Source organism: Monodelphis domestica, chromosome 8, assembly GCF_027887165.1.
Source record: "Monodelphis domestica isolate mMonDom1 chromosome 8, mMonDom1.pri, whole genome shotgun sequence".
In the NCBI taxonomy this organism is placed as follows: Eukaryota; Metazoa; Chordata; class Mammalia; order Didelphimorphia; family Didelphidae; genus Monodelphis; species Monodelphis domestica.
In genome coordinates this window covers 7,785,209-7,810,812 of record NC_077234.1, presented here as the reverse complement: position 1 = coordinate 7,810,812, position 25,604 = coordinate 7,785,209, and the positions used below count along the sequence as shown (strand labels likewise).

General features: G+C 43.6%; 1 protein-coding gene across 5 annotated transcripts in view; it reads left to right on the top strand.

Moving 5' to 3' along the window:
* Positions 1 to 25,604, top strand: part of TP63 (tumor protein p63) — a 237,211-nt gene that overhangs the window by 131,150 nt on the left and 80,457 nt on the right. For all 5 annotated transcript variants that reach the window (XM_007502469.3, XM_056807507.1, XM_007502471.3 and 2 more), the window contains one exon: positions 21,959 to 22,213. In XM_007502469.3, the coding sequence (XP_007502531.1) occupies positions 21,959 to 22,213 (255 nt within the window). The remainder of the gene's footprint in view (positions 1 to 21,958; positions 22,214 to 25,604) is intronic.

Sequence of the window (25,604 nt, the reverse complement as noted above, 5' to 3'; positions counted from 1 at the left end):
AGTTTTGTTCGGTTGTTTCATCCCTACACATACATGAATTTAAATTTGAGAAAAGAATAGCCAGATAAGGACTCGCCTTAGAAATGTGTTCATGCTGTCCCCACTGAAACTCCTGGGACTAAGGCGCTAGGAATGCTGACTAACAGGGGAAAGACACCAAGTCCAAGGAAAAGCAGGATCATCCTGCGAATGGTGATTGGGGGCTGCCTCGGAGCATCTCCCTCTGACTGCTGGCAATGAAAGGAGGGCAGAGAGGGGCTTCCTAGCCTGGCCTTCGTGGCCCACTCTCTTCCTCCCCACCAAGCCCCCCTGCCTCCCCCCTGGAAGTCAAAGCAAACCTAGGGAATGTTGCAATGGAACAGGAAGGCAGCCGTAGGGGAGAGGAGCACGAAGGCATGGAATGTTCTGGCTCCTCCGGGATCCTCTGCTTAGGGGATAAGCAGAAATCAGATTTGGTGCTAAAGTTAGAGGAGAAACAATTTCTGCTTAGTTTGTAAGGGGGGCAGATCAGCATGCGAACAAAGACGCATGTTGGGAGAAGATTTGCAGTGTTTGCCTGGAATTCTGAGACATTCTCAAACTCACAATTAAGCGTTCTTGTCACCCTGGGGTGATGGGGGAAAGAAGCAAGGCTTTGCTGACAAAGCACACGGATCCTGGAACTTCACGGGACTTTTGCTCTAGTCTGGCTACACCTTTTATTTGGCAGATGAGCTGGTGACTCTTCCTTCCTGAATTGTCGGTGTCTCTGTGTATAGAAATATCTATGGATCAATAGAGATAACATAATAAAAATAGAATAGCTAGAATGTATGTGGAGCGCGTTAAGGTTTGCGAAGGGCTGGATACTCACTGTCACTCTCTCTATGCAAGCCGAGATCAGTTTCTCCAATTTACTGACAAGTATTGCCTTTCCTGTTTCCAAAATAAGCAAAAGGAGCTTCCGAGGCAATGAGTGACAAGAGGCAGAATTTGCTTCTAGGTCTTTGCTGGCTCTAATTCTAATAGTTCAGATTCATGCTCTTTTCTCCTCTCTCCTCTCCTTTCTCCCCTCTTTTCTCCCTCTTTTCTCCCGTGTGTCTGCATAAACACAAAAAAGGATCATGGTTCTTGAGCGTGAGGGAAAGGAGGACCTCAGGCCACTCAGTCCAGTCCTTTCATTTTGGAGAAAAATCAAACGGAGGAGGGAGTTTGAATGACTGGGAGGGATTTGAATCCAGGTTATCAGACCCAGCCCTCTTTCTTGCAGATGAAACTTGTGTCCAGTTTACAGCACGTCCAAATAACTCATTTCTGCTTAATTACAGTTATTGGCCCAATCCAAAAGCTAAGGGTAGTGGCTCTGGGAATGTTTCCAAAGCTACTTTGGATCTTGGATCAGAGGGACACCATGAGGCCAAATGATAGTCATTTAATGGTGCGTGAAGTCTTTCTAGGTAAAGGAAAGGGCTACTTCCTCTATGACCACTGAGCAAAGAGTTGATCTAAACGAGCTGTTCTCACTTTGAAAATATTCCCTGGTTTTCTCCTGCAAATTAAAAAAAATGATCACTTTGTAGAGAAAGAAGAGATAATTTGCAGTTAGGAGTTAGGTAAAAACATCTGCCTGGGAAAGGAGATGGATGGGGGTGACATACAGCAAATGCACAGCCCAAGGGACCCACCTGACCCAGCTTCTTTTTGAATGATTGCCTCGTGAATAGATTTTCTATAGATCTAAGGCGAGGGGACGGAAATGAAGAATTCCATGAGGGTGAGAGTTGCCTGGGATTCAACATCTGCTTTGATAGATTAAATTCTTTCTCTGCTAATGTACTATCACACACACAACAACAACAACTCTTTCTTTTGTTCTGGAATTGAGGTTTCCATTTTTGCTTTGAAATAAGGTGCTGCTTGTCCCGCTTTCTTTGGAGGAGGGGTCGAATCCGGCCGAGGGATGGTCTATATACTGTCAGGCTTGGAGAAAGCATCTGTTGGTTTGAATGAGATGAGTGGTTTGGAGTTTTGGCGTGTTTTTTCCCTATTTTGACTATGACAAGGGATGATAGGGATGGAGATAGGACAATGGAGATAGGAATAGATTTGGAAATCGAGGAAAAGAAAAAAACAGGGCGCAGAGGAGGAAAAGTGTCCTTGGAAGTTGCTGGGAAGCAGCTGTGTATTAGGGAAGAAAAGGATACTCAAGGCCCCTCTTTTCCATGTGCCATGCCCAAATGAGCTGCTCTCCGAGTTTCTCTGTCCCCATGAAGAGAGTCTAACCGGGGGCTCCCAGAGAAATCTTGCTGCAGCCCAAAAGTTGTGCTGCTGAAAGGGGAACGACAGGGACCGTCCTCGAGGCATGGCCGTTTGTTCTGGGTAACCCAGAGGGAGAGAGGGAGATCCAGCAGGCGCCACTGAACTGGACGGCTTAAAGGAGAATCCTCTCCTTCTAGAGACCGCACATTCCCTCGCCCGTTACCCATTCTAATCCTGCCATTTTCCTGGTGTCAGTTAAGCAAGCAGTCCTCTAAATATCTGTTTTCTTCAGGAGCTCAGAATGACAGCTTGAAGAGAAATCACATGGACAGAAAGTGAGTGGTACACAAAGCCAAATATTCTGAGATTAACCTTTCTTTTTACTATGCCGCACTGCTACTACAGCTTATCTGTCTTCCATGGTCCAATTACCATGCTAGGCTTTAGGTGTTCCAATACTGAGACAGCCAGTTGGTTCAGTGGGTATAGTGCTAGGCTCAGAGTCAGGAAGATGTGAGTTCAAATCCAGGCTCAGAAGTGACCTTGGGGAAAAATCACTTTACCTCTTTTACCTCAGTTTCCTCATCTGTAAATTGGGCCAGGGCTGTTGTGAGGATCAAATCAAATGAGAGAGTATTTATAAAGTGTTAAGAACTGGCACATAGAAGAGCTTCTCTTGTTGTTGCTATTATTATTAATATAATTAAACAAAGAGTTGGCTAAGGAGAGAGATGCTGAGATGGCAGACCGCACTTCAGGCTGGTAAGAGGGCTGGGGAAAGCAGAGAAGTGTTCCTGGAGATGTAATCCCTGGAGGGAATAAACCTTGAAGGATGGAAGAAAAGGTGAAAATAAGGAAGGATATTCTAGGGAAATAAATGTCTGAGTGTGTGTGAGGGTGACAAATGGTGCATTAAGTGTGAGATGTAGCCAGTGGACCTTCCCTGCCAAGTAGTAGTTTGCTTTTCTAAATTTCTCTCATGCTCCCCTTTGCCAATAATGTTTTGTATCCTTGAAGTCATGGCTTAAAAAAGGAAGAAAAAAAGGATTGAATGGAAAAGGAGGTTGGACAAAGAGGTCTCAGACAAGGGAAGGGAAGGGAATAAGCATGGATTACACTGTGCTAAGTCCTTCATCAGGACACCATTGGATCTTCCCAACCCAGGGTGATAGGTGCTATTTTTACCTTTATTTTGCAGATGAAGGAACTGAAGCAAAAAAAGATTAAGTCATTTGCCCAGGTCAGAAAGCTAGTTTCCAGGGTCGAATCTGAATTCAGGTCTTCCTGACTCCAGACCCAGCACTCTGTCAATTATCTACTGAAATGGAAGGCATTCATCAATAACATGATAAAGTGGTAGAATTTATTGGGTTTTACACATAAAAATATCCATCTAACTGCCTACACCGCCTTCTAGACTGAAATCCAATCATTCATTTATTGGTACCCTTAAAGCATTTACTCATTCAACTGAAAGCCATTTTTCTGACAGTTTAATGTAAGTTTCTGGAGGGCAAGAATTGTTTCATTTCTATCGTTGCTATATTTTTTGGCTTCATCTTTCTCTTCATCCCCAAAGCTGAGCATCCAGTTCTACCCCCAATTTGAAAACACTTAATAAGTGTGTGTGTGTGTGTGTGTGTGTGTGTGTGTGTGTGTGTGTTGAATTGACTTATTGATGTCTGTGAACATTCCATGAGAGATTTCATAGGTAGAAATAAAAATGAAAAAGTCCAGTGGGGAAGGCTGAGTTCAGAAATGGGCTGGGTACTACTAGGTCAAGGAAAGACTCCATTTTAGAGGGAACTGGCTCTCAGAAAGATCGTAGTAGCCATTGGTGGTTCCCTGGCCCATAACGCAGATCCAAAATGAATCTTGTCATTCCTTTCTCTTGTTGGACCCTCCAAAAGCAGCAAGTGTATATTAAGTCATGAATTTGACTGACACTGGCAACTCCTGGCCTTGAGTCATTTCGATCCTATCCCTGAGAAAGTGGCATCAGCCCAGTGCAGAGAGGAAAAATCTATACATTTATTTCCTTTTGTCTTAACCTTACAGGCAGTTACGTACAGAGAAAGAGATCCATGATCAGGCTGTATCTCTAGAAGAGGAATAAGGACCCAGACAACACAGAGTGGGAGAGAGGGGAAATAGAGGCTTTTCTATTTGGCAGTTAATCTTATTTTTTTATTTTTTTTAAACCCTTACCTTCCGCCATGGAGTCAATACTGTGTATTGGCTCCAAGGCAGAAGAGTGGTAAGGGCTAGGCAATGGGGGTCAAGTGACTTGCCCAGGGTCACACAGCTGGGAAGTGTCTGAGGCCAGATTTTAACCTAGGACCTCCCGTCTCTAGGTCTGGCTCTCAATCCCCTGAGCTACCCAGCTGCCCCCTGGCAGTTAATCTTTATTTATTGATAAATTGAGAAGTCTTTGAAATGGGAGACATCCACCAAGAAGATGGTACTGTGGTAGAGTTGATTGGGTGTTACCCATAAAAGATTTAGCCAATGAATAGTGATAAATTTCATGATTAATAGTATAAAAAATCCTAAGCATTGCCTCATTGCCCCAGAGTTTTAGCTGACTACCTACTCAGGGATAACTTACTCAGATGGCAGAGTGTTTGCTTAGCAAGCAGCAGGTGAAGATTGATTCAGAATTTTGCAAAACTTTTCCAGCAACCAAAGTCCCGCCTTTCCTAGACAGGAATCATCACCTCCTTCCAAGTCTACGATTAGATGTTCGGTCTCCCAATTCACCCAGCAATTCTCTGTACCATGTCTCTTGAAGATGTTTACCAGGTCTCCAATGAAATGATTCCCAAGATGAGGAACTAGTAACTTTGCAAGTCAGCCTAGTCCAGCTCAGATTGCTGGAAAATTCTAGAACTGCATCCCCCAAATGTTCATGACTGTGCTCTCCTCCCAGTGACCCCATGGCTGCCCTATGCTTCTCCAAAGACTACCATCCCTCAGTAATCATATTTAAACAATCTTCCCCCCTCTCCCTCACCTGCCACTTGTCCCTTGTGATGCCCACCCTCTTCAGTGAGTCCTTCTCAGCCATGGTTTCAAATTCTCTCATCATGCTTGACACTTATTTTGAAACTTGTTCTAGGTTATAAAAGTACCTCAAAGGTTGGGGTCCACAATTTAACACAGAGCTCTGGGAAAGGGGAAGGGAAGAAGCATTTACAGAATAACTGCTATATACTGACATAGAGCATCTTATTTGATCTTCACAATAACTTTGCTAGGTAGGTGCTGCTATTATCCCTATTTTGCAGTTGAGAAAATTGAGGCAAACTGATTTTAAGCAACTTGCCCTGGGGCACGCAGTTAGTAGGTGGCCAAGGCTTCATTTAAAGTCAGTTCTTCCTATCTCTGGGCCCAGCTTTCTGTTCACTGCACTACCAGCTGACTTTAAATAGGGTTCGAGCCGTCAGGTGCCTTTCTCCAAAGTTAAAGCTATCTTTGGCTGTTTTTCATGGTCGAAACTTCCAAATGATGACTCACATTGGACCTGGACTCCATTATAATCCCATTATGTCTTTTTTCCCCCCATATGAACTGCTATCTGGCCATATCTCCCACATGCTGTATTTGTGCAGGAGATTTTTTTCCCCCACCTAAGTGCACTTGCCCTATTGGGTTTCACCATCTTGGGTTTATCCCACAATTTTCACCTGTCAGGGTGATTTTGAGTGTGTCTTCCAAAGTATTTGCTATCCCTCCCAGCTTTCTGTCATCTGCAGACCTGATAAGAGCGCCTTCTTTGTCTTCATCAAAGTTGTTGATGAAAACACTGTAGAGAACTGGGCTGGGGAAAGTGTCCTGGGGCCCACCTCCCTCCAGCCTGCCATCAGGCCATTAATCAGGGCTCTTTGAGGATGTTTTTTCAGCCAACTCAGAATCTGTTGGCAGCAGGATATTTCAATACCTTTTGCACAAGGGTCACGTGAGACTCTGAGAAGAGACACGCATGTCTCTGCCCTACCGATACAACAGTCCTAGGGGGCTAAGCTTAATTCAATGACACTCACTCTTGATGAGTCCATTCTGGCCCAAAATGAAGGGACTGAAGATCCTTGGCTGGGAAAAGACCAGACAGTCAGGGAAAAGGCGAACACGACTGTCTTTGACTTTTTAAAAGTTCATCCCTTGGAAAGAGATTAGAGATTGCTTCTGCTTGGTCCTAGAGGGAAGAACTTGTTTTGGTGAGGAGGATGGAAGTTGCAAAGGGACATATTTTACTTTAGAATAAAAGGGAAAAACAAGAAATCCAATTAGTCACATCAACAGAGAAAACTTATTAACAGATGATCCAAAGCAAAATAAAATACTTTTGGGGGGGATGGGTTTTCCCCTCTATAATACTCCAGCAAAGTTTGAGTGACCAACCATAAGCTAGAATATTATACGAGGGGCTCTACACACAAGTACACACGAGGACTGATGACTTTTGCAGTCCCTTCCCATTCTGAGATTCTCCACTTCTTTCCCCTCCAACCCGACATGAGTGATGGCCTATTCTCCCATTGCCATATTTCTGCTATGATAGAGTCTCTCTCACCAATTTTAGAAAGCCAATTTTATAAAGATTTCTGTTCAAATGGCCAGGTCACTTTTCTAATTGCCCTTTCCCTACACACTAGTCCTGGGTCCCTTAGTAATCGGAATGAGCAATCTTCAGCTTTGTTCCCAGAAAGCTTTCCAGTTTCTTACTCCTTATGACTTCCTGGTTGTCTCCTTTCCTGTCCATCTCACCATTCTTCTGCCTGGTCTTCTCATGGTTTCCATAATTCTAGTAGGTCATTTGCCTCCTTCTCTTTCCATTTTCAACAGAAAAGTATTCTGGATGGCCTGTCCAATCGGCTCTTATCAAACACATGTTTTCCTTTCCTCTGAAGATATTCTTTATCTCAACTAAGCTGAAACATCATCCAGTCAAATTCACTTTATTAACTATCTATCACATACCAGATAATAGAAGAAGAATTATTTTGGATAAGTTCATTAATATAGGTGGAGAAAGTAAATGTGTTTTCTTCCATATTTGGCAAAGTGTACATCAACCAATTCTTTTTAAGGGAGTTAAGTGTTGCTTTTTCACCTTAGATAAAAGGATAGAAAAGTCATTTCCTTGGATCCATTGATAATGGTGAATGATGACTAAGAACACAAGAGAAGATGAACAGAAAATCCTAATATGGTAAACAATTTGAACCAGAGATGTTTCTTTTTTGTTTCTCTGAATAAAGGAACTTGAATGAGTTCATTCTTATCTCAAATGAAAAAATGTTTACTGGCAATTTTTTAACAAATTTGTACGATTGAGATATTCTCATTTGAGACATTGAATGTCCCTTTTGACTTTGACGTTGACAAGTCTTTACCCTACCAATAAGTTCTCCTCTTTAGCATACTTTGCCACTCCAGTATTGCTAAAGTTGCTAAAGAAAAGCAAGACATAGTTTTATCCCAGACTAGATGTATGTCGAAGAATAAACATGGACCTTCTTCCAAGAAATGAAGACTCTGCCCTGGGTCCTTCCAACCTCATTTCCCATGAGTCCCTCTTTACTATATTAACACTCTTGAATATCCTTGACTCAACTCTTCTATTATATTGAGCCCCATCTGCTTTTTAATTTAGAAGAAAAATCATTCTCAGTCTTCCCTACACCTTTGTCCAAATTGGTTCAGGTTAACTTTTCCCAGGATGAAGTAATCTCTGATTGGGTGCCACTCTGTGCCACAATTATTGTTTTGTTTTGTTTTTACCAAATTATAGGATTATCTATCAATTCAGAGCCTTATTAAAGAATGCTGGTTAGTAATGGGTGGCAGCTAGAGAAGATTAGTGGCAGAAATCTAGCCATGGAAGGTTTTTGGACATGGGCATGGGGTCAGTTCTGAATTGTCAGAATTGCATCTTGGCTTAACTTCTTGAACGATCATAAAGATTTCCTTATAAAAACCCAAAGCAGGGAATTTTGATTCAAGTGGCCGAGTGATGCCAGAGGGGGAACTTATGAAACATTTACATCAGCTCATCTGGAACCACTACAAAAGAAAGCTCAAAAACTGCTAATGGGTGCCATTTAACAGAATGTGCCCCAAAGCTGGCAGGACTTCTCTACCTAGATACTACTTTTTTCTTCTCTCTGTTTTTTGTTTTTTTTTTTTAATTTGGAAGTTGAGTAAATCCCAGAAGGGAACATTCCCAAGGCTCTACTTTCTCAGGCCACAGAAACAAAGGGGACTAGGCCTTGTCAAATCAAATCAGCCTAACGTACTGCTATGCCATTGAAGCTATCCAGTGGAATGAAAAGGGAAGCCCATTCTTCTCAGGTGAACGTCCAATGCCTTGGAAGGGACCTGATTAATTTTAAGAGCTCTCCAGTATGACCTTGGATCACCCTAATGCCAATGAGCCTACACATGAATGAGGTGGGAAGGGATAAAGTGAGGAGTTCATTGTTTGGCCTTTGGTCTGAAACATTCCTCAGGAGACAGAGAATAGCTGGGAAGCCTTGGGGATCAGTGTCAGTAAGAGTTGCAAAGAAAGTCTCCTGAGGGGTTTGGGTGTTTCTGTTTGTCTGTCTCGCTGCCTGTGCCTCTGTCTAGCTCTCTCATCTCCTCCATTTCCTGTCTTGCTCCTCTCTCCCTTTTATTTCTTCCCAAAACATTGATGAGTTTTGAAATGTGAAGACTGCATTATTGTTGTTGTTGTTGTTGTTGTTATTTTGGAGTGACCAGATAGTTTGCTTTTTTATCACGGAGAAATCTGATATCTCGCACTTTTAAAGGAAGCCTTTGGAGTCTGTAGAGCTGGGCTGAAATCACCCCTCAGGTCCTGAATGAGCTTCTGATCATGAACACACTTCCCTCAGAATTTTTGAGCTTTGGCTCTTTCTAGAAAATGGAGCTCAGAATACTCCTAACTCTCTCCCTTAGTGATTTGTCAAAGCAGCCTCTAGTTAGTATGGGAAGGGGGGGGGGGGGTAGCCTTCTTGTCAACTTCCTGTATTAGATGGGGAAACTGAGACAACCCATGGAAGAAATGTGTCCAAGGTCACATGGTACTTAATAGTAAATAAGGGGTAGAAGCCAGTTCAGGGGGAGGCACTGTTAGGTATAACACATCATATTCCCCAGGTACGGGAATCCCATCAATCTCCTCCAGATATTAATTATCAATTAAAAATTAAACTGGAAAGGGTCTTCCTTTCAATAATCCTTCAAGTGGAAAACATTTGAAATATTTCTTCAAAAAGCTGCAGCTACAGAAAGAAGCTGCTCCAAGAACAGGCATAGACCAGGCAGCCATCACACTAAGTGCTGAGCAAAAGAGATGCTGCTTTGACCAGCTGACTCTACAGCACGTCCCCAAAGTCTTAGTACAGCTGGATCCACTAACGTGTGAAGCTGCACCGAGACTTTGGGGCCATCCTGTGTGTGTCCAGAGCCTGGGTTTGGGGTGCCCAGCCTAGTTGTCACCGGGGTTCCCCGGGGGACTCCAATCCCTTTGCTTGGTCCTATGCTACATAAACGGTCTTCCAGTCATTCTCTTAGCTCTATTCTACGGACGTGGCCAGATTGCTCTGGGTAGAGAAACCTGCTGCTCTACAAACACTTGCCCATTCTGCTCTCCTTTTATGACATTATTATTAGCGTATCTTTAAAGAATGATTCCTGAGAAATCTTTAAACTGGTTTCTTTCCAAGAGAAATGCTAAGTTTGTGGCAGCAGTTACAGAACCGAAGGATGGTTTTGGGGGTGGGGGGGGACACTGGGCCAGAATCAAGGCCATGAAGAGACAAGTCCCTTTTGGGAGGCTGCCTTGTCTTTTGCTAAACTGGAGCCGTCCATTTGGGCTTGTGGCTGAAAGTGACAGCTTCAGGAAAGCGCCATCCTGTCTAATTAAACCACAGAGTAAATCACCCCAAAATGGCTAATTGGCAATTATGACAGGAAGCCAAGCAATTGAGGAAGAAGACAGAAACAAATTCAAACCAGAACTCCCAGTTAGAGGGCAGTTGGGAAAGTGAGATTGTACCAAAAGAAGGTTCTTGATCTAACTTTTGGGAATCTCTTTTCCAGTTCAAATTTGGGCATGAGATTACCTGGCTCTGTGGACAAGTTTTGAAAATTGTGGGAGAGGAAAGCCAGGAGTTCTCACTCCCCAAGGGAGACGAACCCATTTATTACTACATCCAAAAAAAAAAAATCCTCTAAGCTGGCCCTCGTGATCAGGGCTTGGTGTTAACCTCTTGGCTAATTTGGCAGAAGGTCAAATACATTAGAGGGAAAGAGCCCTACTTATGCATCTCCCATGAAACTGTGCCTTAGTCCCCATCTGTTTCCTGGTGTCAGCCTTCTTTTCTGTCATGGTCAATAAGAAGAATCGTCAATAGAAAATGAACAATTACATGACCACAAAGACTTGGGTATTTTTGCTGTCCTGGATGTCGAGTGCAGTAGATAAAAGCATGGCTTTGGCAGATATATGCGTGAGTGTGTTTGTTTTAAGGAAGTTAAAGCTCATTAATAAACCTCCCAGCTAGGTGTGAGCTACAAGGTATTACTCACTTCTGTGAGAGTGACAGGACTGGCTAATCTTCTATCTGTTCCCATAGAATTCAGCTGCTGAGATCACAATTCCCACAGAACAGAACTAAGCAACAAAAAGACTGAGCTGAAAAGTCATATTGCTACATTTGAGCAGGAGGAATGTGGACAGGGAGAACCAGGTTGAGAAAGCTGATGTATTCCTGGCCCATTTGTTTTTGTTCTGTCAAGATCCTTCATTTCTGAAATGAATGTTTCTTAACGAGATTTGGGATGAAGAAGTGAGAAATGAAAATAGATAGAACGCTTGATTTGGAAATGGAGAACTTGGGTTTAAATGGTACTTCTGGGTGACCTTGAGCAAGTCACCTCCTTGGGCCTCAGTTTTCATATCTGTAAAATCATGTTGGATTAGATGAGTACTAAGGTCAGTCTCATTTTGAAATCTGTGACTCTGTGGCTTTAACATTTGTAAATCGTTGGAGAATCAATGTCTTTATGAGTATCGTTGATGAAAGAAATTTCAAGCTGGAATGGCTCTAAAAGGTCAACTGATCCAGTGAGGTTGATTCCAAATGGTAACAGGGTCATTAAATGCTATATATAAGGATCCCTGCCATGTAGCACATTGACTTAGAAAACCACACATGAAGATCACCCAGATTCTATTCTATTTTTTTTTATTTCTTCTGTCCAGTATTTTGCAATTACATTTCAGCCTGGTTCTGCCTCCATGGGAGGATTGTGGGCTATGATGCCACCCAGCTGGACTTGTGTTCCATCCCTCTGATCCAGTTCAAACAAGACCAAGTCCATTATCGAAGCAAGAATTCATTCTCTAAATGGCCTTGCCTTTCTTCAGTCTGAGGCCTCCAAAGAGAAAGAACTATAGCTACTAGTTGAGAACAATTATCGATCCTGTAACTCCAGCTCAGAAACAATCTGAAACTCCCATCTGGTTCTTAAGTGTAGAATTTTATGGAATGGACTTAGTCTGATGTTTTCTTTGGGGACGAGTTTTTGTGCTCAGTTGGATTGACTTGTGTTCACTTTTATGAGCAGCTGAAGTGCTTTATTGGTTCAAGCATCCACTGGCAATATTTCCCTCTTGTATTAACCCATCTCATTATTTATTTTGTAAAAGATTATCAACACTTTCTTCATTTGTCATTGTTTTCTAAATGCCCCTAAATTTTTTAATTTAGGCATTAAAAATGCCTAAATTTCCTTATCAAGCCCCCAAATGTACTAAGATATCGAGATGATTATCTTAATAATAGGCTCATTGCAAGGGCCATAGTGTTTTAGGACTGGGCACAGAGTTGTTGGCAGAGTACCCAATTTGTATGTTTAACTGTGGCATCTACTCCCCTTTCAAGAGGGATGACTGGCTGAACATGTGATCATGATTAACCTTCTTCTCCTAAGACCTTCTTCCTTCTGTTAATCTGAATTCTATCTTACAACAATGAATGCATTCTATTCTTACTATCATTTCTTTAGTTTTTAGAATTGAGCCTTGGGTTTTATTTGATATAGGAGAGTTCTGAGAAACTCACTTCCAGAGCAAATAGACTCCTTTGAATCTTGGTCTCAGAAAGTCACAACTAGAATTGTTTTGCATTTCCATCTCTTACTTGTTTGTTCAAACTTTTACTGTTCTATTAGAACAAATTGAGAACATGATCATCACATCTTTGATTAATCTGGAGAGTTTGGAGCTGTTAGGTTTCACCTCTTGGTCCCTAAACTGCCTCCTATCTTCCCTCCTACTCTTCCTTCCTTCTTTTCCTTCTCTTCCATCCTTCCTTTCATTTTCTTCCTTCCTTTTTTCCTCCCCTCCTTCTCTTCCTTCCTTCCTTTTCTCTTCTTCCTTCCTTTTTCCTACCCTCCTTCTCTTCCTTTTCCTTTTCTCCCTTCCTTTTCCCCCCCTCCTTCTCTTCCTTCTTTCTTTTCCTTTTCTGCCTTCCTTTTTTCCTTCCCTCCTTCTCTTCCTTCCTTCTTTTCCTTTTATTCCTTCCTTTTTCCTTCCTTCTTTTCCTTTTCTCCCTTCCTTTTTCCTTTCCTCCTCTTCCTTCCTTCTTTTCCTTTTCTCCCTTCCTTTCCTTCCCCCTCCTTCTCTTTCTTCTTTTCTTCGTCTTCCTTCTCTTCCTTCCTTTGTCTCTTTCCCCCTTTCCCTCCCTCCTTTCTTTTCTTGCTTCCTTCCTTGCTTTCTAAAAAAGAAAAAGCAAAACAATTCAGCCCTGCGCTTGATTTCAGTTATGTTTGGGATCTGGTTTTAACCTCAGTATGTCTCGCACTTCCTGGCCTTTCAAATACTTTGTCTCCTATTTGTTGACACTGTTGTCCACCTGGTAATCGGAGCTCGCTGCATGCCAGCCAGCTTTCTATTTATTTGTCTGTCTGAAGCCTGATGACATTGAGGCTTTTAGTCCACCCCTCCTGAGTTATGGAACCTGATCCGGCAGAGACTCTTAAACACTTTGTGTCAAAATGCGGACCGTGTCTGAGTAGCCTTTCAGCCTCCCCCCTCCCTCCCTCCCTCCCTCCCGGGCTGGCTCAGGGACCCGATGCCATCCCCATTTCGAATGAAATTCATTGTTTTGCTCCCAAACCAGCCTTTACAGTTTACTTGCTGGATCCCCCAGTAAGTGGCGGACCCCAAGGGCTGGCTGACTGGCTGGCGGGGGATCGTGTATCCTAGGCTGCCCCCTAATCCTGTTAGAGGAGGTCGGAACGCGCGGAACGCGCAGGTAGATATTCGGGGACTGCAAAGGCTCCTTTAAAGTGGGGCTTGTGTGCAGGCGCAGCGCTCAGGGAGAAAACAAACCCCCATTCCTTAATGCAAGGCAGGTGGTGTAAGAGCAAAAAATGACAAGCATTTAGCCCTCGGGCGGTGCTTGTGGAGGAGTCCGATCCAGTGGGGGCAGGGAGGGGGCTAGAAAGTGGCAATGCTCCACAGCTCCCCAGAACCAGGACTTTGTCAAGTCAGGCCACAAGGAGAGGGGGAGAGGGGCTCTTCCGGCTCCAGAATCCCCCCTCCCCCTATCGGCTGGCTGAGACACAGAGAGCAGAGATGACCTGAAAGCGAGTGCTGAACCCATTGTTGCTCCCTTAGCAAAGGAATCCCTTGTCTCCCGCTGGAGGGGAAATTATCTTCGGGATGTGGCCGGGTTTTAGCCAGGTGGCCAAGAACATTGGATGTGAAAGGATCGTCTTGGGACAGTCACTTGTCCCGGACTGCTGCCATCCAACCCCACAGAAAAGCTGAGGATGAGCGAGCCAGCACTGTTAATCATCTCTGAAAATGGCGCCAGATGACTTTGGTAGCCCAGCCAAGTCAATGTCACGGACAGCCCGTGTGGGTAACGTCGTTAACGGTAATCATCAGCCCCAAAAGGAGCTTGCGTGCTCACTGTGTTCACCTATGAAAGCAGAGGCACACATCGGTTCAGAACCAATTGTACAAAATCAGGAGGGTCTGCAGAAGGCTAAGGCTTGCCAAGCCCCTCACAGATATAGGCTCATTTTATCCTCACAATAACCCTGAGAGGTAGATGCTATCCTGATTTTACAGATGAGGAAATTGAGACTCATAGAGATCACATGACTTGCCCAGGGTCACACAGCTAGTAAGCCGCTCATGTAGAATTTGATTTTGGGTCTTCTTGACTCCGGAGCCTCCAGCTCTACCCACTGTGCGGCCCAGCTGTCTTTTAAATATGAAAATCCTAATAGTCGACTCAGGATTGTTACTATGTGAACACTGAAAAAAGATAGGATGAAGGAGGCAGTAATAGCAGCCGTGTCTGCAGTGCTTTTACGGGGAGATCTGATTTCATCCTCCCCAAACTGTAATGATAAATCCTGGTGGACCAGTTTAAATAAGCTTGACCGGTGAGAATCGACCTGGAACCGTGTAAGTGAAAGAAATGAAGAGTGCATGTAATCTAACCTCCCCATTGAAAAATCAAGGAAACTGAGGCCCACTGGTTGTATAGCTAGTCAAAACTGAAACTAAGGAGCCAGGTCTTTGGAGTTACTGCCAGGACTTCTTTCCACAGTCCCTCCCCTGGCCCACAGCCCTGTAGGCGAGAAGAGAGAAGAATAAAGGGCCTCAATAGCCTCCTGGGCCCCCAGAACCTAGGTGTGATTAGAGGCCTTTCCTGTAGAGAAAGTTTTTTTTTTTTGGGGGGGGGGTGGGGGGGAGTGACAACTTCCTGAGACAAGGCGATGTCCCGATTGTTAAAGCACATTTTAAAAGATTAAGCTTAAGCTGTCTTCTCTTCCCCACTCTATTTTAACCCAGTTTATCCTTGGGTGAAGGGCTAGGTCAGTCCTTCTAAAACAAACAAACAAACCCCTAGACTTGGTTATCAGCCCCCAGGCAATGGAGGGGGGGCTGGGATAATGACAAAAGGAACTTCAAAAAGTCCATTATCTCTCTGTGAGGCTGGGGAAGGAGGGAGCCTGCTCTCTTGTCTGCTCAGAGCAGACCTTGGCCAGTGAAAGGACTCCAGGTTGGAGTGTTCACTGAACACAGATAGTCCCTTTTCTCCCCAGCCTGAGAGAGCTGGCTCAAAAAGACCTGAGGACAGCTTCCAAACCATCAGAGCAAAAGCAGGATGTCCTGACCCTCAGGACTGCCCTGAACCAGTGCCCTATGGGCTCCTGAAAAGGTGGGAGGAAAGGCAATTCTTTCACAAAAACACACTCCTAATTTTAGCTCTCCTTGGAGAGAAGACTTTTTTGTGAAGTGAACACACCTATGTCCAGCCTGGAGCATGCACTGTGCCCGAATGAATATTGTCCATGAGCAGGAGCTTCGGTAAAGCAGGGAAGGACTATTTGAGCCTGAGACACCCTTTTGCCACTCACTATAATCTGAAGCAAATCTCCTCATCTCACCTAGCCTTGAGGTGTCCTACATCCAATTTATAGGAATGAAAGGGATCATTGATTCTTACCCTAAGGGAGGAACGATGTCAACAAGAACCCTGGTTCTCTACCAAAAGTCTGTCTTGATTTCTTTATGTTTTAGAAATGATTCTGGACTGCCTAGCCATAGGGTCCAGGATCCACACATAAAGAGAAGAACCTCTAGAATCCATAATCTCTCCGCTCCTCTCTTTTTGGATCTCACCAGCTTGATTTTTGTCTGTCCACCAATCAATTGACCAACAGACACTTAATAAACATTGACTATGTGCCCTTCACTATGCTAGATACCAAGGGTTGTGAAATGTGATCATGGAAATCCTCTTATACAATACTAATGATAAGAGGTCTTAATGATCATTGACACCGATTTGGTGTTTGGAAGTTTACAAAGGACTTTCCTTACAACAATGTTCCTTGATAGGCACAAGTGAAATGATTTGCTTAAGGTGAAAAGCAAGAGCCACCTGTCCTTAAGACCTGGGAATGAGCAGTGGAAGTACAGTCACTGAATGTTCAAGGTGGAGGTTCTCCATTCAGAGGCCATCCAGGACAATTTGTACCTGCACAAAAATGTTATTTTCAAACATACTTGGCCATCCAGCCTTGCTTAAAAACCACTCCCTTCCTCCTGAGATCTAATTATTGGCTAGATCTAATTATTAGGAAAGGTTTCATTTATCAAAAGTTAAATTTGTCTCTTTTTTATCTTACACCAATTCTTCTGTTTTCTGGGGTTAAGAAAATATTTCTCTTCCCTCTTCCATCAGAGAACCCTTCAAATATCTGAAAATAACTATCATTTTTTCCTCTTCTTGCAAGTGAGGAGGTTCCATTTTTAAAAGGTAGGCTCATAATCTTGTCCTATAAAAGAAAAAAAAATGAGGGGGGAATATTACCTACTATTTTAAAATCAATACTAAGTGTTTGTTACAAGACAGAAGAGTGATAAGGGCTGAGCCATTGGGGTTAAGTAACTTACCCAGGATCACAGAGCTAAGAAGTACCTGAGACCAGATTTGAACCTAGAACCTCCCATTTCTAGCCATGTTTTCTATCCCTTGAGTCACCTAGGTTCCTCTATAATTTTGTTCTTAAAGACTTATTCTTTAATGATGATAATATAGGCCAAAAAAAGAGACAAGGAAACAATATGAGACACTCTATTCTACCTATAAACAAAAAGGAATTGGGATTCTAATTTACAAATCTGATTTTTTTCTAAAAGAAATAACTTGCTCTTTAAAGCACACACACACACACACACACAAAAAAAAAAAAAACTGGGGGAAACATGAGATCCCAAAATTGTCTTCGCATATACACATACATAAAGTGGGGAAGGTGGTTCTTAGCCATCCTAAGTAGGCAAAGAACATAAATGAACGTTGGTGTTTGTCCAATTTCTTTGCTATTAAAGGGATTAGGGTTCTGTTGTGCCCAAACTTTTTCCAATAACAAAAACGAGGAAGTAGACAGTCACCTTTTGGTCTACCCAAACCATTGCTCAGATCTGTTTTAATGGTTCTCTCTCCGATCATGACATAATTGTGAGTTACTCGTGGTTATTGTTGGGATAAATACATCATGTTAAATCCACATGACTGAGGAGGATGAGCATCTGCTTATCTTCCCTGGGTTGCAGACGTGACTTTCCTAACTCCCCCATGCACTTTGGACTTTGGACAAATCTCTTGAAATCTCTGAGCCTCCGTTTCCCCTAGATTCCAAGAACCCAAAGGATTCTTTCAGCCTTATCCTTTGATAATACAAGTCTTAATTCCGATCATTCAACCTTTGTTCTAGTGGGTTTTCTTTGTTTCTTTTTAGTTTTAGACTGAAATGAGAGTCTCAAGCTGCCATTGTGAATTCAGAGGAAAGAAACCAATTACAGTGTTGTGCTGACAAAGTTCTTGGATGTATTATTGAGGAGAGAATTTAGGGTCCCCATTGGAGTTCTTGGGGAGTAAATAAAGTGTGTCCCCCATCTTCCAGGGGTAAAAAAGATGTTAATGAGATGCTTTTCAATAGCTGTGCTCTAGGTTTTATTCTGCATTTAACAGTGCAATTATTATTAACTGAATGTAATAATGATGGAATATAAGAACCACTTAGACAGCCAATGTTACATTTTGAGCTGGACCTTAATGATGGTGGCACCAGCTCTGAAGGAAACCTGAAAGAACGTGAGACACAAAGAAGATATGACTCACTCAAGTCAAAAGAGCCCAGGTCTTTTGCTCCCAATTTAGAAATCTCTTTACCATGGGAAGGATCATAGATTTAAGACAGAAGAGATTTTTGAAGCTACCTAGGCAAGATTTGAATTCAGGTCATCTGATTCCAGAGTCAAATCATTAGATAAGAAAGATGTTGTAGAGATAGAATCTCCAAGTCTAAGATATAAAATCATAGATTTAATTGTATACAGGAGGGTTCTTAGAAGTCACAGGGTCATAGATGTAGGGTTCAAAAGGGAATTAGAGATCATGTCCATGCCCTTCATTTTGGAGATGAAGAAAGGGAAGCAGTCACCCAAGAAGTAAGTTAGGGAGAGTGAGGCTTTGACTTTGGCATCCCAGAACAGAGAGGTAGAGGCTGAGATGAGAAGCAGATGAGAAAATCAGCTGGGATAAACCATCTCCGGGAAGTATAGGGCTGGGAGAGTAGGGTAGAAATATTCTAGCCCTTGCCTTTTGCTGCCTCACAAGTCACCTCCCTGAATATCCAGGGAGACCCTTGCCAGTTATATAGAGCCTTTCCTCCGGTTAACTATCATTGGAGCTGGATAGGAAGAGCTAAAGAGGAGGAGGGAGTGGTGGGGTGACTTGGAGTCCTGGGTGCCCTCTCACCCACCACCAGTTCTCTCTCTAGTGGGGAGGTCCAGGCAGGTGTGGCCAGCCCCAGGCCTTACTGAGGTAGCACTTCTGGCCCCCTTGGCCAGCTCCTCCTGGCCTTTGTCCTCTTATCTGACTCTGTCAACACTGCCTATCTGTTTTTAAATCAAAGACTTGGGCAAAGTAGGAAGCCTTGCCTTTTACACACATAGTTTGTGACCATTCATTTCTAAAATATTGTTTCCTGCAGCTGCTGGATGGCTGGTGTCTCCCCCCCCCCCCCCCCCCCCCCCCCCCCCCCCCCCCCCCCCGCCTCCATACACTCTCCCCGCCCCCTCCACCTCCCCACTTTAAACTAGAACAGCCCAAGAGCCCTCCAGGCTGAATTTTCTTTCTGGGCCTTTTGAAGTCTCTGGTGTGAAAGAATCTGCTTCCCTCTGGAATATTTTGGCTTTCCTTGTTGGGTTAGTTTGAGAATCCCCAGCTTCCTTCCAGGGAAGGCTTAGCTCACGGCAGCATTTCCTCCTGGGGCTCCTCAGCCACCATCAACCCTTCCTTCCCTACCATGCGCAGCTGGAATTTGTGGGTGTTTGTTTCACTACCTTCACTTTATTTCTCTGAAGCTCCCTGAAGGTTGGGGAGTGACTTGTAGTTGTGTAAATACGGGTTACTTAAATGAATCTGAGGGTTACATTAATTGTGCTTTCTCTTTTCATGGGTCACTTCCCTTGACGTCCTCTTCCCCTGGTTCTTTAAACTCCCGTTTTGAAGGACAGAATTGAAGAAATTAAAGATTTGGTTCTTTCTCCCTCTTTGTTTAGCCCATGGACTATCATTGTGCCAAATATTTTTTTTAATGTAATAATGTCAGAGCATGCTCTGGCAGCTTCCCATAGAAACCTCCAAAGAGTGTCTGGTATATAGTCAACATTGAAAAGTTGGCAGCTGGATGACCCAAGAGATAGAGAACTAAGGAGGAACAGCCTCTGGTTCCTACCTCCTACACCTAGCAGCCCTCTCACCCCATCCCTCAGTTCCCTTATCTGAAAAAGAAAAATAATCGTGAAGATCACTTTGCAAAAAAACCCAACGTGTTATATAACTGTTAAGTGGTGGTGGTGGCAACATCCTAACATTCAAATCCACTGATTTTCTCCAGCAGTGATGGTGCTTCATTCTAGAAGGTTAGGAATATTCGGCTCAAAACAGAAGCTTTCCAGAACAGTTGGTGCATGATTGGTGTTACCACCCCTCCTGTCCTTTTTAAACTGCCACTCTACAATATTAGGGGCTCCCATTTGGTCTAGGGAAATCCCTTTTAAGGAACAAACCTAATGAAGGAAGCCCATTTTCCTCTTAAGGTTTTTGGTTTCACTTTGGGTTTTTTGGAAGTGGGGAGAGTGATGAAATGGATGGATAGATGTACAAACCTGACTTTAGTTCCTAAAATGGTGTCCTCTTCATTTCTCCAATGTCAGCTATTGAGGATGGGGGGAGGGACTGAGAGACTTAAAGGATGGAGTCTCTTTGTTCTTACTCTGGCTGTCCAGGGAGGTGGAGAAGGGTAGTCTTTAGGCATCTGGGGGGAGGGGGAGCCCCTTTATCCTTCATGGCAGGGCTGATTGGTTCCCTAATTGCCCGTTGTAGTGAATGGAGCACGTGCCTGAGAAGGCAGGAGCTATCTTCTGCCCAGAGTCAGTGAGGAGGGGCTGGCCTATGACCCTCACCTTGAGCCCAGATCACATCCTCCTCAAACTATTGCTCCCTGGGGCCCAGAGGTGGGCTGTGATACCCAGGCAGAGTTCTGGTTCAGTGAGGGGGGAAGGGCAAAGGACAGGGATAGGGCAGGTAGGTGCCTCTCTCTCACCTGGCTTGTTCAGGGGGTGGGGGAGAATCAGAGCTTCTAGAGGGAGGAGACAGAGGAGGCAAAAGAAACAGCTGCTCTTGTCAGAGTGGGGATGAGTGTAAAGAGATTAATAGTTATTTAAAGAGCAAATGGGGACATGGCATTCGGCACTGGAATGTGAGGGTATAAATGGAATGGAATGGGCATGGTACTGGTAACATTTAGACAGATGGCCCCAGGACTGAATGGAATGGAAAAGATCCTGCCCCCTCCAACACACACAGAAACACACACACACTATAGAGATGTAAAATTAAGTAAAATGCCTTTCCCTTAAGAGATTTCAGGTCTTTTATCCAAGAGGTCCAAGGATGAAGTACTTATATTGAAACCCTGAAGTGGGCACTTTCTTGCTATCTCACTAAACTTTTGGGGGCCTCAGTATCCTTATCTGTAAAGATGAAGGTGTTGGATGTGGTGGACTCTTAGCTTAGGATCCTAAAGCCACTCACTTTCTCCTACTTGACGTCACACACAATAAAGGAAAGAAGGTTGTGTTGGGAATCAGCAAAGTGCCAGAGACACAGTCTTGGCTCTGATATTTCCTGGTTGAGGACCCTGATGAGGTCAGCTAACTTCTGGGAGCCCCAGTTTCCCCATTGTAGAATGCACATGATCATAGTTGCACTGTCTACTTTCTAGAGTTATTGGGGTGGGGGGAGGTGGGAAGAAGGCATTGTCAATCTTCCATTAATCACTTTCTAACTTTAAGGTTGGCAAAGACCTTTCCATTGGTGAGGTCAAGATTCTCACCTAAACCTTCCGAGTTGGTGCTGATGTGATTCTTAGTTTACAGATAAGGTCATTGAGGCTTTAAAAGTCAGGAATCATCCTAAATCCAATATTCCTACATTGAAGAACCTTGGGAGACCTGGTTGAGCTAAAGAAGGCATGCTGGGCACAATAGCAGGCACCAGTGGTACTTTTAATGAATGGGGAATGATTGCATGCCAGTATAGATAAGAGCAAAACACACAAGGGTCAGGAAGATCCAGATTCAAATTCCTGCTCAGAGAGTTTCTGGGAGTCACTTTAACTTCTGAGATCCTCTGATTTCTTTCAAATCAAATAGGTAAGAGGGTCTGTAACCCTCAAAGTTCTGCATAAACAAAGACCAGAGCATCCTTGGAGTCCAGGAGGTCTTGTTTGGATCTTACCTCTACTGATTAGCTGTATGGCCTTAGGCTAGTTTCTTAACTTTCCTCTTCTGTACAATGGGGATGATTAATGCCTGAACTACTTTTCTCCTAGACTTTGGCTAAAAAAAAAAAGAGAGAGAGAGAGTTCAGTGGGCTGGATGATTATCCAAAAGTCAGTTAATGATGATCACACCAATCTTCAGCCTCTCTGGCTGACATTATCCGTGCCTCTGATGACTGACTTTCTCTAGGAAGGCAGCACTGAAAGCCCAGGTTCTGAAGATGGCTAATGCCCTGTTCTCTCTTCTCTCTCTCTCTCCTGGCAGCCGCAGTACACAAATCTGGGGCTCCTGAACAGTATGGACCAGCAGATCCCAAATGGTTCCTCATCCACCAGCCCCTACAACACGGATCATGCCCAGAACAGTGTCACAGCTCCCTCACCTTACGCACAGCCGAGCTCCACCTTCGATGCCTTGTCACCCTCTCCTGCCATCCCCTCCAACACAGACTACCCGGGACCCCACAGCTTTGATGTCTCATTTCAGCAGTCCAGCACTGCCAAGTCAGCCACATGGACGGTAAGTCGGCGATTTAGTCCTTCTGCCCTCGCCTCCGCCTCGGCGTCCCCTGTCTCTCTCCAAGGCTAGGTGCTCAGTGAGGATAGAAGGACTATGTGGCCAGGAAAGGGGGGGGGGGTTGTGATGGCACTGCAGAAATGCCTACATTTTTACACAGTCACGTACACTCAGGGATCTGTTTCATCTTTGCCCAATGGATTTTGTTCTAAGAGAAGGGAGGCTAATGCGCAATCCAGCACGCTCTTATCCCCAACCCAATGGAAGTTCCTTGAGGGCAGGGTTCGCTTTGGTTTTGTGTTTGGATTGTGTCCCCACTCCTTAGCACTGTGCCTGGCATGTGGTCATTTCTTAAATACTTCTCAGTCGATTGATTATCTATGGGTTAAGGTATTAGCTGTCTATTCTGTACAAGACACTGAAGTAGACCTCGAGGATAACAAGAATAAAGGGAGAAAGAATGCCGGGGTTCCCTGCCATGTATATAAGACGTGTCATCAGTGATGGTGATTTGTTGGGCGACAATGAGGATTCCTAAAGCACTTTCCTATTCACTGGACTCCTTTCTCCCAGATACTCTGTCGGGTAGGTTATATGAGCTTTCTCGGCATTTTACAGATGAGTAAATAGAGACTCAAAGAGGTTTGCCTGTGGTTAGGAAGCTGGTAAGTAGGGCAGCCAACACTTCAATATAGCTTTCTCTGAGAACCGGACCATCTCTTTGTTCTGCAGTTCCTTGTATTCTCCCTATACATGCATGAGGGAGGGAAGGATCTGTGAATTCTACAATGTGCAACACTCCCTCCACCATGAACATTTCCGCTCATCTTTGCCTTAACCATTAGGGAATTCAATGGGTAACAGATATCAGATCTAGGAGGAACCTTAAAGATCTTCTGGGCCTACCCCCTCACTTTACGAATGAGGAAACTGAGGCCCTTGATTGAAAGTTCAAATAAGTAGTCACAGTCAGAATTAGATTTTAATACATGGTATCAGTGACCAAATACACTTAAAAAAGCAACAACACCCCTCACCCTTTCCAACTCACCCTTTGTTTGAACTAGCAATGGGCCGATCAATGTTCACAAAATTAGGTTGAGGTCTCAGTATTTTTTTTCCCCGATTACTTGAAAGAATCTTCTTTATTGGGACTGATCCTTTGGGTATTCACCAGAAAGCCAGTATCTGTCCATCTTCTGGCTCATATCGTGTCAGTCTTTGTTCTGTGTCTCTCACTGTCATACAGGAAAGCTCCAGGCTTCACTTAAGGAAGCCCAAATACACAAGAGAATGACTAGCAGCACCTTCCTTTCAGAGACCAGACATGGTCCAATATCCTAGAGCATCTCTTGCAGTCCTGTGTTGTGCCTACAAAACACAAACATCAAGCTCAACGACATGTATGTGTGAATCAGACTCTAGAAAACCCCTGATTCAATGAGGCCAACTGGAGCTAGAGTTTCTAGGATCAAGGTTCTGAGTGATACCTGGGCTCTCCAACAGGTTGGTCTGCAAAATCAAGTGATTTTGTCTCCAGTCAAGAGTGTAGACCGTGCCCATTGCCTGGGCTTGTCGGTATTTCTGGCAGGGAGGGAAGGGGTTCATTATTGCCTGCCAGCTGAATGCCTCTACCCCAATATGAACAAAAATGTCTATGGATCTTACGAAAGCTGGTTCAAGGCACAAAGTCCTTCAGCCTCTCTTAGTTCCAATTCTCTTTCCCCGGCATTTCCTAGAAAAGCATTCCATGAAATAGATTTAATTTTTAAAAGAGGATGGGAGATAATGACTGAGCCTGGAGAGATTCCATTCTGTTTGTTCCAAAAGTGATGGCGATGAATATTTATGTTGTGTAGAAATGCTGGACCAGGAGGTCATAACTTGCATATTTATTAATTAAACTCACCATTCAACATACCTTTACAAATTTACTATGTCCAAAGCCATCCAAACCCACCAAATACCTACTTAGTACACAGTCAAAGCCTTGATCACCCTCATCCACCTAACAATAATATGACAGAGTACATGGAGCATTGGGCTTGAGTTCAGGAAGACCTAAGTTCAAATCCAGCTCATGACACTAGCTGTATAACCCTGGGCAAGTCACTTAACTGGTATCTGTGTTAAGATACTGTAAATTGGGCATAATAATAGCACCTACCTCCCATATTCATGAGGATCAAATGAGGTAATATTTATAAAGTGCTTATCACAGTGCATGGCCCATATTAGATACTTAAAAAATGCTTAGCCCCTCCCTCTAATTATAATCATAATCATCCTAGTAATAATCATTAGCATTTTTGTGGTTAGCTAAATGCTTGACATATATCATTTCAGACTTTATAATAGCCCTGCAAGGTAAGTTTTATAAGTATCTGAGAGAAGCTAAATGACTTATTTAGGATCATGCAGCCAATAAGTTTCTGAATCAATATTTGAACTCAGATCTTTCAGACCCCAAATCCAATACTATCATCTCTAGCTCTGAGATGTCCACAGTGGAGGCAGACAAGCATCACTCCTTAGGCATATGTGCTTTCCTTAGTTTGTGTGAATGAATGAGTAACTTGATTGCAACTTAACCTATCCCAGGGTCATAAGACTGGACGATATATAGCATGGCTTGGGTGTCAGGGGCCAGGACTTTCATATACTGGCTGCTTAATAGAAGAAAGAAAATCCCTCCTCTGTGTGGCACTTTTAAGTGTCTAAAGCCCTTTGCCCATGGCAGATCTATGAAGCAGGGAATCTGGACTTATTCAAAGGTACCATCCAAAAGTGCCAACTCATCTGAGCTGCTAATGATGATTATTTTTTTTTAATGAAATTTCCCCCAGAAGCAGGGAACCGACTTTGGGTAGCCATCATGGATAGGCTGGTTTGGATGTACTTCCTTTGGGCTCTTCTTTTAAACCAGCAAAGGAAACAAATCTTGTTTGGGCTGCTTTCATGTCTCGTCAGCATCTCTCCACATGAAATCAGCGTTTTGGAAATGCCCTGGCTTCCCAGACTGAGGGATGTGCAGTTCAAAGAGACCTCTCTCCTTTTGTGGTTGAAATAATTATTTTGATTTAGTTCCTAGTTCAACAGAGAGGTAGCATTTTATCCAGGCTGCTGCCATGGGAATTAAATAATTGCTTTAAAGTAATTACAGTTCTGCAAAGTACTTCATTTTGCCTCACAGTTCAGGTAGGAGGCTAGCTCTAGACTTCTGTCCCTTCACCTCCATAATACTAACCCAAACCCATTCCTTTATTAAAAAAAAAAAAGTGGAGGAGTAAGGATCCTTTTTTTCTCCCTTCTTTCTCCTCTCTGTCACCTCTCCTTTTTTCTTTCTTCTTATATCTCCTCCTTCCCTCCTTCTCCATCCTCTCTCCCCTCCATT